The 13,506-nt window shown below is 42.7% G+C and overlaps 1 protein-coding gene across 1 annotated transcript in view; it reads left to right on the top strand.

Annotated features, from left to right (window-relative positions):
* The window catches only part of prkn (parkin RBR E3 ubiquitin protein ligase), a 1,436,618-nt gene that overhangs the window by 1,261,297 nt on the left and 161,815 nt on the right, over window positions 1–13,506 (top strand). The window contains exon 12 of the mRNA XM_041208007.1: window positions 3,077–3,226. Within this exon, the coding sequence (XP_041063941.1) occupies window positions 3,077–3,226 (150 nt within the window). The remainder of the gene's footprint in view (window positions 1–3,076; window positions 3,227–13,506) is intronic.

Consider the following 13,506-nt stretch of genomic DNA (forward strand, 5'->3'; position numbering starts at 1 on the left):
GCTCTCTGGCCCTGACTAATGGCCCCACCCCTCCCATACCCAGTGATGTGGTGATGTGTCTCCATGCTCTCTTCCCCAGTTATCCTCTCCCAGTCATGTGTCTCTGTACACCCTTTCCCTCAGGCTCCATTGCCATCCCCTCTCCCACACCCAGTCAAGTTTTTTCCCTCCAGCCCTTTCCCTTGCCTCTGCTTTGTCTCACCCCTTCCCAGTCAATCCTTTGCCCTCCTATCCCCCACTTACCCGCTGGTCTCGCATGGTAAGCCTTGGCTCTGATCCTGCCCCCCTTCCCCCCACCTTGCATTCACGCTGGTCTTGCCTGCGCAGCCTTGGCATGGAGTGGCAGCAGCCATGTGTGCAGCACAGTGAAAGGTAGGTGAGTGCTACAGACATGCACCTCGAGGTCATAAGTGAAGTGGTGCTCGCAAGATGGACATCACTTATACCCGGTCATGAATCACCCCGGTCTAACTAGTACTGGTGTGACCTTTTGATCTGGAGTGGGGGTGTGATTCTGGTGAGCTGGGTTTTTAATGAGTATTTATGATATTCAAACGAATGCAAATGCAGTTCCTGACATGGTGCGGCAGGCTGCCCGACCCACCATGAAAGTCAGAAGTGGAAAATCACAAACTATTTTTATGCTGGCGGGAAACTGACTTTTGGCCTTTCTCTGCATTTTTCCGTCCTGTCCGCCATGATGCTCGCTGCTGACAGGACCAGAAAATCCCACCAATTAATTCTGTTTATTCCACAGATGCTGCATGACCTGCTGAGTATTTCCAGCATTTTCTGTTTTAATTTCAGATTTCCAGCTTCTGCAGCATTTTGCTTTTGTATGAGCTGACCATTCAACTTCCCTTCTCATCTTATTTGATATTAATATAGAATTTCTCTCTCCTGAGGTACCATCCACTATCCTTTAAATCTGCCATCCTCACCTCTCCCCTGAAAAAAGCCAACTCTACAGCCATCCACTTTTGCAAACTACAGCCCCATCTCCAATCTCTCTCCCTTTGTCTCCAAGGTCCTTGGGTGTGTTGTCGCTTACCAAATACATGCCCATCTTTCCCAGAATTCCATGAATCCCTAACTCCGTTGCAGAACCAAAACGACTCTTGTCCAAGTCACAGATAGGACCATGGCAAACTACCCCTCCTTATCCTTGTTAATCCTGCCTGCATCCTTGGACATGATTGAATACATCACCCTCCTTCAATGCTTCTCCTCCATCATCCAGTTGGGTGAGACTGCACTCACCTGGTTCCATTCTCATCTATGCAGTCAGAGAGAGAGAATCACCTGCTATGACTTGCCTTTCCACTCTTGCACCATTACCTCTGCTGTCCCCCAGTGATCTCTCTTTGGCCCCATTCTATTTCTCACCTACATGCTGCCCCTCAACCATATCAGGAAACACAGCATCATTTTCCACAGGTATGCTGAAGACACCTAGCTCTAACACACCATTGCCTCTCTTGACCCTTCCACTGTTTCCAACTGCTTGTGGTAATGAATGAGCAAGCGTTTCCTGCGATTAAATATTTGAAAGACCAAAGCTACTGTTTTCGGTCCCTGCCACACACTCTGTTACCTTACCATCAACTCCATCCCTCTCCTTGACAACTACCTGAGGCTGTTTGCAACCTTGGTCTCACATTTGACCCTGAGATGAGCTTCCGACCATCTTTCCTTACCATCACTAAGATCGTCTATTTTCACCTCCATTACATTGACCAACTCCACCACTGCCTCATCTCATTTGCTGCTGAAACTCTCATCCATAATTTTGTTACCTCTAGACCTGACTATTCCAATGCACTCCTGGCCAGCCCCTTATCTTCCACACTCTGTAAACTTGGTCATTCTTTTTTTCAATGTCTCTTTTTTTAATGTGTTCCTTTTGCATTGTTGCTAATTGACCCCTTCCACTAACCTTAGTCGCCTTTCTTTGCTGATTGTGTGCTGGCCCCTTATCATTAGTGAATCTTTCATAATTACCAAGCCTCTCAAGTACGAAATACCCTTCTCTCTGGTTTTTTAATCCTGCCACTCATCGGTTTACAAGAACAATAACGTTGTTTAAATTCTTTGCTGCTGACAACTGACACATGCAAATCATTACTTTCGTATTACTCCCCACTCCACGTGTGACTTAGCCCACAGCTGAATGCATTTTGCTACATTGGTAGTCTTATCTTGAATCTTAAAATGAAAACTTGATATTATTTATGAACAGAACTGCTCTTAAAACAGCACATCTCACTAGGTCATTACATTTAATGAAGAGGAGATGACCTTTAAGTCTTGGTAACACAATAAATTTAGATTTTTCCAGCTCACTGTCATTCAAGGCTCATTGATGTACCTCTGCTCAGTATCAGGTGATTATTTGCAGGACTTGGTTTGACAGAATTTCCTTAAAGCCAATGAAAATAAGTTCATATTGGAGGAGAGTTGTGAAACTGACAGAGATTTTTTCAATCTCAGAAAATCTTTTGCAATGAAGACAGAAATGGAAGTAGGCAATTTAGCCCCTCAAGCATGCACCACTATCCAGTGAGGCCATGGCTGACCAGCGACCCAACTTCATATAATTATCTTTGCCCCATATTGCGTGACACTTCTGGCTAACAAAAATTTATCAATCTCAGTTTTAAAATTAACAATTGATTGCTGTATGTGGAAGAGAATCTCAAACTTCTACCAGCCTTTGTGTAAAGAAGTTTTTCCTAGTTTCGCTCCTGGAAGGTCTATCTAATTTTTAAGCCCAGACCACCTCGCCCTAGACTCCCCAACCAGCATAAATAGTTTCTCTCTAGCTGCTCTAATTGTTCCCCTTAATTTTTATTTTTCCAATGTTAAGAGCAGTTTATAAACACAAGTGTGTTGAAATGTGGCTGCAGTCCATCAGAGGATTGTTATCTGAGGTTTTCACTGTGATATCTTCCTCCTTGTATGTATAAAGATATAAGTTAGTAGCAGCCAAATCATTATGCGATAAACTGCGCTCTACTGGGTTAAGTGAATTACAAAATGCCCCTTGTTTTAATTGCTGAATCTCTCCCATCTGCAGTATGATCGTTATCAGCGCTATGGAGCAGAGGAATGTGTACTACAGATGGGCGGGGTACTGTGCCCAAGACCAGGCTGTGGAGCTGGCCTGCTTCCAGATGCAGGCTTACGTAGGATTGAGTGTCTAGTGCAAAATGGAGTAGGCTGTGGGGTAAGATCTAACACAAAACATCTGCTTGTTTTGCTGTATTGCTGATCTTTCTAATTAAAAGTTAAGTTGACATCAATGGCAGTAAAAATCGAGCGAGATGTAACCTGGGCTGTTGATTCACTATTACAGTTTCCAGTGAATTTTGGGGCCACAGTATTGTTCCAATACTTGATCCAATTTAGAAACATAAATTGTCAACTATATAACACTGAAAAAATGCAGGACATGTCCTGACACTGTGCCAATTACTGATTTGTTCATTAAAGGGCTGGTCTATAGTTTACATGGGCAAAGACATTGTGATATGATGATGAAATGATCACACTTGATTGTATAAGATTATCTTTATTTTTATCAATAGCTAACACGAAATCACTTAACTATATACTATAAAGGTTCATGCTGCAAAACCAATCACACACTTGGATGTGCCAGATTTGCACCACAGCATACTGTTTCTTAGAATTGGGTCTGACCAATAAAAACTTCTTGATTCAGCAGAACCAGTGCTCTAAAGCATATCTATATATGGGTCTTGGCTGCATCACAATTTTCAAGTTTTTGCATTGATTATTTTCTTTGGTTCGCTGTTATTGATCACTGCTGGAAATGGACTTCACATTTTCTGCCAACTGTCTAGTTAACATTAGCATGGCCCATTGATCATAACAGAGGGCGCTCATATCATATACCACCTAATGAGATATGGCACATGCCAACACATGATTCCCCTCTCTTTACAGAAGGTGGACTGAGGTAAAACTTTACCCAGCCAAGGCACAGCTTTCCACCGAAAGCTGGATTTGCTTGCATATTTGAAAAGTATAGAGTTATCGCAATGAGAACAATCATTTTCTGTACTCCTTAAAAGAAAAAATAATAAAGCTGAATTTTACTAGCTCTCTAATCATGGGATCACCTATTAAATGAAATTTAATGCTACTACTGTGAAAATCTAAATTACACTATGCTGGGCTTGACAGAAACAGTGAGAGAGACAGAGAGAAAGAGAGAGGGACTATGAATCTCTTCCCTTACGTCCGTGTGTTTCATGATGTAATAAATCCCTAATACTGCACAAAGACAAAGGAAGCAACCTTTATTGATGGCTTAAAATATTTATCAGTGATATAAGTGCTTCAACTAATTGACCCCCTGGGGCCTGCGTGTTGTTTATATAGTTGCAGTATATAGCTGCAGTACCGCATGTTTTCCATAGAACAACAAAGGTTAAGCATAGATTTGATAATGATGATCAAAATTGTAAAAGGTTTTACTAGAGTAGATAAGGTGAACTGTTTCCACTGAGAGAAAGATTGGTAACCGATAAACACAAGCCGGGATTTTCGGTGGGAATTGTGGGTGGGATGGGAAAATTTGGAGAGGCAGTCCATGGACTTTCGATGGGATCAGAAAAGCCCGGCCATGGGCGGAATCGGAAAATCCTGCCCTCAGATTTCAGACAACTGACACAAAAAGCAGAGTGGAGATGAGAAGAATTTTTTTTTAATGTAACTTGTTGTTAAGGCCTAGGATGCTCTGCTGGAAAAGGGTAGTGAAAGCTAAGACTAAAGTCATGTTTACTGGGTAGCAGTGATTTCTATGCTCTTAAAAGCTTCAGAGACTTGGACAACCTACAGCAGGTACTTCAATGCAATTGAAAAGTACCATCAGCAAGATCCTCCAAATCTAGTGGCAAGAAAGGCAGTCCAACAGCAGCATCCTCTCCCAAGCCAACATGTCAGCATTGAGGCGCTACTCACTCAAAACCAGCTCCATTGGGCAGCATATGCCTGACACTAGACTCTCGAAGCAACTGTTCTACTCGGAACCTGGTTGCAGCAGGAGATTTGCAGGAGAACAGTGAAACTATTCAGGGATGCCCTCCCTGAAGAGGTCAAACATTCCTGCTGACTCATGGGAATCCCTGGCCTGTGACCAACCAACATTGAGGAGGTACATTTGAGAAGGAACTGAGCACATAAAGAGAGTTTGTGGGGAACAGACAGAGGCAAAGTCAAGGCATCAGATATAGCACACAAACTTCCAGACAACTCACCTACCCGATCCTTCAAGCACCATCTGCCCCTCATGTGGCAGAATCTGCAGATCACACACTGGAATTATCAGCAATCTCAGAGCGCATCGCACCAGAATGGAAGCAAGCCATCCTTAATCCTGAGGGACTGCCTCAGAAAAAATGGAAGCAGATTCAATCTAACTTTGCAAAGAAAATTGGATAGGTAGGTGAAAGAGAAAATTTGCAGGGCTACTGGAAAACTGCTGGCAAGTAGCTCCCTCAAAGAACTAGCACAGGCACAATGGGTCCAATGGCCTCCTGTGCTATGTGATTCCATGTCTCTATATATCAAAAATCAGCATTTCATCCTCATTCCAGAATTTATGATTCTCCCTTACTAAGAAGCCTCAGATAACATAGATTTAATGGGCTGGATATTCATGGAGGTGGCAGGAAGATTGAGCCAGGAAACTTACCAATCCAGCACACTTGTCTCCTTTAAAAAGGCCCCTTGCCTACCATATTTTAACTTTGGAGAGGCAGGGGCAAGGTGGAGTCGGGCCCACTGCCTCTAGAGGTGGGCCCAAAGCAGCTGCAGAGTTGGATGGTGAGGCCACCAGGCTGGAGCACCCGCCTCCCACTACTGGGACGTTAGCCCAGTTTTAATGATGAAAATGAAACCCTCAATCCCTCATCCCCTCATCCCTCACAGCCCCATGCCATTTTCATGTCCCCTTATACCCCCATGTATCCTCCATAGCCATACACCAAGTATCCACTATGGGCAGACCTCAGGAGGCATGCACTTGAAATGGAGTTGAAAAAATAAGTTTATAACAATATACTAGAGCTCTCACTCAAACACATTTCATACTGAAAAAAGGTCTCATTTGTAAAACCCATTCAAAAATGTAAATCCTCTCAAATGTCAATCTGTTATCAAAACAAACAAACATGTTTCACTAGCTACGCTAAAAACAGGCAATCCTTTCATAATCTATTAAAACTATCAAAATGTGAACTTAGTCCCCTGCTGAGATAAGTGATCCTTGAGCATTTGAAACTCAGCCAAGCATTCATAATGAGCTGACGTATAATAACAAACCCAGTCTATTGAGAATGAAAAATCAGATAGCCTTTTTCTTCAAAGCTACACCAGATTTCCTGTCAATCAAAGCAATCCTGGTGTAGGTGGGGGCTTTTTTTCCCCAATTGAAAGCTGTTGAAGGTTTTTTTTTCAATTTTTAAAAGGGCTCTGATCATTTCAATCACTTAAGATTTTTAAAATTTATTTCTATATGGGATATAGTCATTGCTGGCCAGACCAGCATTTATTGCCCATCCATAATTTCCCTTGAGAAGATGTTGGTGAGCTGTCTTCTTGTACCGCTGCAGTCCATGTATTGTAGGAACACCCACAGTGTTGTTAGGAAGGGAGTTCCAGGATTTTGACCTGGTGACAGTGATGGAATGACAATACATTTCCAAGTCAGAATGGTGTGTGACTTGGAGGGGGGATTACAAATGTTGGTGTTCCCTTGCTTCTGTTGCTCCTGTCCTTCTAGGTAGTAGAGGTCATGGGTTTGAAAGGTGCTGTCAAATGAGCCTTGGTGAATTGCTGCAGTGCATCTTTCACATGATACACACTATTGCCTCTTGGTACCGGTGGTGAAGGGATTGAATGCTGAAGGTAGTGGATGTGGTGCCAATCAAGCAAGCTGCTTTGTCCTAGAAGGTGTTGAGGTTCTTGAGTGTTGTTGGAGCTGCACTCATCCAGGCAAGTGGGAAGTATTCCATCACACTCTTGACTTGTGCCTTGTAGATGGGGACTCAGGTCATGAGTTACTCGCCGCAGAATTCCCAGCCTCTGACCTGCTCTTGTAGCTACAGTGTTTATTTGTCTGGTCCAGCTCAGTTTGTGGTTAATGGTAACCCCTAGGATGTTAATAGTGGGGGATTCAGCAAAGATAATGCCATTGAATGTCAAGGGGTGATGATTATATTCTCTCTTGGTCATTGCCTGACATATTGTGTGGCGCAAATGTTCCTTGCCACTTATCAGCCCAAGCCTGGATACTGTCCAAGTCTTGCTGCAATTGGATATGGTCTGCTTCAGTATCTGAAGAGTCATGAATGGTGCTGAACATTGTGCAGTCATCAGCGAACATCCTCACTTCTGACCTTATGATGGAGGAAATGTTGTTGAGCAAGCAGCTGAAGATAATAGGGCCCAGAACACTACCCTGAGGAACTCCTGCAGCAATGACCCAGGGCTGAGATGATTGACCTCCAGTGACCACAACCATCTTCCTTTGTGCTAGGTATGACTCCAAACAATGGAGAATTTTCCCCATGTTTCCCATTGACTTCACTTTTGCTACTTGATGCCACAGTCGGTGAAATGCTGCCTTGATGTCAAGGGCAGCCACCCTCATCTCACCTCTTGAGTTCAGATCTTTTGTCCATGTTTGAACCAAGGCTGTAAGGAGGTCAGGAGCTGAGTAGCCCTGGTGGTACCCTAACTGGCCTGTAACTTGCTGTGTAACTGCTGCTTGATAGCACTGTCGACGACACCTTGCTGATGATCAAGAGTAGGCTGATCGGCTGTTAATTGGCCTTGTTTGATTTGTCCTGCTTTATGTGGACAGGACATACCTGAGCAATTTTCCATGTTTCGGGTAGATGCCATTTTTGTAGTTGTACTGGAACAGTTTGGCTAGGGCCACGGCTAGTTCTGGAGCACAAGTCTTCAGTACTATTGCTGGAATGTTGTCAGGGCCCATAGCCTTTGCAGTATCCAGTGCCTTCAGTGTTTTCTTGATATCACTTGGAGTGAATCAAATTGGCAGATGCTGGGGGCCTCAGGAGGAAGCTGAGATGGATCATCGAACTGGCATTTCTGGTTGAAGACGGTTGCAAATGTTTCAGCCTTGTCTTTTCCACTGATGTGCTGGGCTCCCCATCATTGATGATGAGGATATTTGTGGAGCCTTCTCCTACTGTTAGTTGTTTTATTGCCCACCGCCATTCACGACTGCTGTGGCAAGACTGTAGAGCCCAGATCTGATCTATTGCTTGTGGGACCACTTAGACTTATCTATCGAATGCTGCTTCTGCTTTTTGGCATGCAATTAGACCCATGCTGTAGCTTCACCAGATTGATACCTCATTTTTAGGTCTGCCTTGTCCTGCTCCTGGCATGCCCTCCTGCACTGTTCATTGAACCAGGGCTGATGCCCCACTTCATGGTAATGATAGAGTGGGGGATATGCCGAGCCATGAGATTACAGATTATGGTAGAATACAATTCTGCCACTGCTGATGGCCTACAACACCTCACGGATGCCCAGTTTTGAGCTGCTAGATCTGTTCATGGCGGGTCTGTCCTGCCCGTGGGACAGGACATCCCCAGATGGAGATGGTGATGCCTGGGACCTTATCTGTAAGGTATGATTCTGTGAGTATCACAATGTAATGTTGTTGCTTGACTAGGCTATGAGACAGCTCTCCCAATTTTGGCACAAGCCCCCAGTTATGAGTAAGGAGGACCTCGCCAGATTAGCAGGGTTAGGGTTGCCATTGTCATTTCTGGGTGGTCCGTCTGGTTTCGTTCCTTTAAACTTTGTAGCAGTTTGATACAACTGAGTTAATTTCTAGGTCATTTCAGAGGGCATTTAAGTGTCAACCACATCACTGTGAGTCTGGAGTCACATGTAAGCCAGGCCAGGTAAGGGTGGCAGGTTTCCATCTCTCAAGGATGTTAGTGAACCAAATAGGTTTTTTGCGACAATAAACAATGGTTTACCGAGATTAGCTTTTAATTCCTGATTAATTAATTGAATTCAAATTCCACCAGCTGCCATGGTGAGATTTGAACCCATATCCCCAGAGTATTAGCCGAGACCTCTGGATTACCAGTCCAGTGACATTACCACCATGTTACTGCCTCCCCTAAAGATTATTACAGCAGAGATCCCAAGCAGTGTTTTCTTCAGTTTTGAATGTATAGTAACACTTTACCCCAATGGGAAAATTATTTAATGCATCTCAACACTTACAAAATGCTGATCAATGTAATAGTCAGCTTACCTTTAAAGGACAACACTCTACAATCAATAACTGCTGTATAAATACATCTAGCAATATGGCATCTGACTATTGAAACTGAAAATACAAATGTTTTGTTTTTTTCCTTTCAAAGCATGTCAATGAAAGAATTCCAGAAACAGGTGACTGTGTTTTTTGGTTCCCCACTTAAGACTAAGATTCTCCCATGATTCGAGCCTCCTCTGAGAGGCCATGAACACGCCTATTTACAAAAGGAGCCGAACTCAACTAAAATGGCAGGACGCAGTGTTTAAACTGCCCACCCCGCAATGGAACCAGCTGGCAGTAGGGGGAGTACTTCGTGTGGGCATGGTACCCACAAATTTATTCTGTGCTGGACAAAAATTGCCAGAAACAGGAGCGGGGACAGGAATCATGGAAACGACTCGGCACAACTCTGTAAACTTGGGCCAATGTCTTTGAGCCCAAATACAGCCATACATGAATGCTAAGTTTAAAAGCATCCATCTCTGGAAACACAGACAAAATCCAATTTTCCACAGACTCACTGGTAACTGTAATATGTGGAGTGGGACTGAGCCACAGTGACAAGGAAGTTCTGAAGGTTTCATTCTTAGGCTGTGCTGATTTAGCAGAGGGACCACCACAGTTATAGTGACTCTGGGTAAATGAGGCAACAAACCACCCAGTGTTCCCACTCCTAATCACTGCCCCCCAAGTCTTGCTGCAAAGTTCACCTTCATGGATACCTTGTGAGGATAGAATTGTACTCAGCTGATACAATTGAATTGCCTGTTTCATTCTCATTGTTTAGTCTGTTGCAAAGAATGGCCATTTCTTGAGGGATCAGATGCCTCCAGCCATGGAACTGTATTCCAGCAAAGATTCACTGAATTCAGGAGAAGAAGGTATATTGTAGGGAAGTATTAGTTACACCCAACTATAACCCAGGAATCTTTAAATACAATCACTTAGTGACCATTATTAAAATGTGAAACAGACACTGAAGTGTCTAGTATAGTGTGCGCATATGCACAATTTGGCACTGGGTGCTCTCTGCATGCTATATAGGTCAGGGTGCCCTGTAGTCATCCAGATCACCCACCTAAGGCATGTGCCAAGCCCATTACCTGTGCAAATTAGAAAACCTAATCCCAATTTCAGGCCCCTTCCCAAAATGGTTTAAAGTCTGACTGCAGCATGTGTCATGTAATCCGCGGTCAGATTTCTCAGATGTAGATCAACCAAACCAGGGGGTGTTAAAGAGATTGCTGGATGATGACAATCTTTACTTGCTTGAATGTGAAGCCAGAGGAAGAATTCCTGTAGCCCTGCACCGATTAATGCAAAAATCTCCACACCCCTGGACTCAAGTTTGTTCCATGTCCACATTAATGCCAGCTCACTCCCATCCTATCCATGTCTACCGCCCTGCAGGTTGTGACTGCATCCTTAGCATACTAACAGACTCCAATGATGCAAGAGAACCAGTTTGAATGGTCCTCTTGTTCATCAGTTATGATGCAGCAGTTTGCATTTGTTGCTGGTCTTCTATTGTACCAGCTAAAGGAACCATAGACATTACAAAACGTTGGTAGAATTAGTGGATTGAAATCATATTTTAGAATTGTAGGCCGGGATTCTCCGGCCCAGCCATGGCGGGACCGGCCGTGGGGAGTCCTGCAGGACAACCACAAGTTCATTGACTTTCAGTGGGACTGGATGATCCTGACAGTGGGCAGGGCCGGAAAATCCCACCCATAGTCTTCACTTCTACTGACTGGAGTATTACCAGCATTTTTTTAAATTTTGCTTTCTCAAAGATTTATGACCTTTTCTGATGCAGACTTTTGAACATCCAAAACTCACTGTTAACAAATCCTGTTTAGGCCCTGAACGTTAGTCCTGTGACAGAGGTTCATTCCCAGGTCCAATATAAAATGGCAATTATCTCTTTTATTCAGAGTATAAAGTAGATGAACAAATAGCCTCTCATATAGTTAAAGGCCAGACCAGGACCACTAAAGTAGTTACTTGTTTTAGGAGAAAAGTTGTTTACCTTTGAACCAATTCAGTTTCAGATTTACATTCGTCCCCATGACCACAATTACATGACTCAATTTCTGTATGTTATTGCAATCAGGTGAGGATAGGTAGAATGGCTCCTCTCTTTTCCCACTTCTCAGTTGACTGTGACAGTTTTTATTAATGCTTGCCAATTCAGTGAGTGCTGAACTGTTTAAGTGCTGTGACTGTAAAAGACACACACGGTCAGGTTTCCTTGAGTTTTTAAGAAGAAACTAGGATAATATTTATTGTACTTAACCCAGTTTAAATAAAAATAATAAAAAGTCTACAACTTTCACACACACACACACACAAACACACACCCCACTAAGTTACAGAGTGGGAAGAATAGATTAAGTATTCTTCCTAAACTCCAGTGAAAGTTAAAAGTATATGGGTCTTGTAAACTGATGACTTGGATGGTTTCAAGCTGAGGTTGGTAGTCCCTCTGGATCCAATATCGAGACAATTTAAATATGTTGACAGACAATTTACCTTCTGGAGACAGCAGCTACTGAGTTGATTTAAAGAAAATCTCTGCCTGCAGTGTGTGAATGGTCAAACAATGGACAGGGCTTGAGCTTACAGGATGGTGGAGAGAGAGGGAAAGAGTGTCCACTCAGGGACCTTCTGTTCTCTGGTTTTTATGTTCTGATCTGCAGTCTGTAAGAAAAAGTTTCTTAAACACAAAATAAAGTTAGCTGGCTTGTCACATAATCCTCTCTCACCAACTGAATAGTTACCCAAATATGGTTATGGCTAGTGGATTCCATGTGCATGATTTCAAATTGATTAAATCATGGTTGGCTGAATTCCTTTCTCAGCCAGAATCCTTTGTCTGAAGTGAGTATATCTAATGCTTGTTCTCCACCCAGGTGCTTTCTGGATGCTCACTGAATGGGTTAGGAGATATGGCTCATTCACACTTCTCCAGGTTTACTGTCTGTGATGGGGTTTTCCTAGAAAAGCTGACTCCACTTAGTGGTCTTGGAATTTGTAATGTACAGTGATGCAAATGTTCAGCCATCTCAGAAACTGCTGTTTCAAGTTACTAGAAGTTCTTTCAGTCTTTTTAAAAGTCAGTGGTTTTCAGCCTGTAAATACATAGTCATTTTCGATATAAAGTATGGTTTTGCAATAATATTTTATTCTTCTGTGTCCTTCATTCAGCACTAAATGTGTGGTCAATCATGTATGTTTCTTTTGGAGATAAAATCTGGCTTCTCCTTAAAAATATCAAATACGTAGTAAAATATTGCTTGTAGTGAGACCTGGTTTCTTCTGCAATAATGCACTTTGTATTTTTATTTTATAGCCATGGCTTTGAACATGTATTGCGGTAGTAAGAGAATATCCCTTTAACTCTAGGACACATGTTCAAAATGGTCTAGATTAAGGAGGTAACAGTTGCTTTCACAGCTAATCTAAGATTCCTGAGAAATGAGTTTGGGCAGTCTCAACCTATTTTTTACACCTGTGCCTATCCACAACACTTAATTACCTCTTCTTTGACCCTGAATTGGCAATCTCACTCAAAGATGTGTCCTTATTTTTGTCACTTTTCCATGGAGGTCTTCCTGTACACTGTCCACCTCATCCTTGGTCTTCATGTGATTTGTTTTTCCTAGCTGGAACCCACTTATCTTTTACTCAAGAGTACTGGCCTTCAGACAAATGGCACAAATGCCCTGTCATTAAAAGTCTTCTAACTGTAGCACATTCTGTAACTGCATGCAGTTTTGGTCATTTAGTGGCTGATTCCCAATATTCATCTTGAGCAAAGCATTCCAGAATAATCCAACCTCTGCTTTGGTGACTTTGAGATGAGTCACTTCTAAAGACCATTTAGAAGTATATATTCAGGACTGGACTTGCATATCTTCTATTTCACATCCCATAATGCATCTTTTCTTCAGCAGACATCTTTGAAAATTTCCCAGTTTGTACATTGAATCTTTTCATCTCTTTCTTGACATAAAAGTTCCCATTTATACCCTCAACTGTTTTCACATTGTCAGCATCATTAGCCATTTTCTTCAATCTCTCTATTTCATCCACTTCTCTTCTTTATACTCTGTTATAATAGAAAACTAATGTTGAATCTACATTTGCTTTCTTCATCACC

Source organism: Carcharodon carcharias, chromosome 2, assembly GCF_017639515.1.
Source record: "Carcharodon carcharias isolate sCarCar2 chromosome 2, sCarCar2.pri, whole genome shotgun sequence".
Taxonomy (NCBI): Eukaryota; Metazoa; Chordata; class Chondrichthyes; order Lamniformes; family Lamnidae; genus Carcharodon; species Carcharodon carcharias.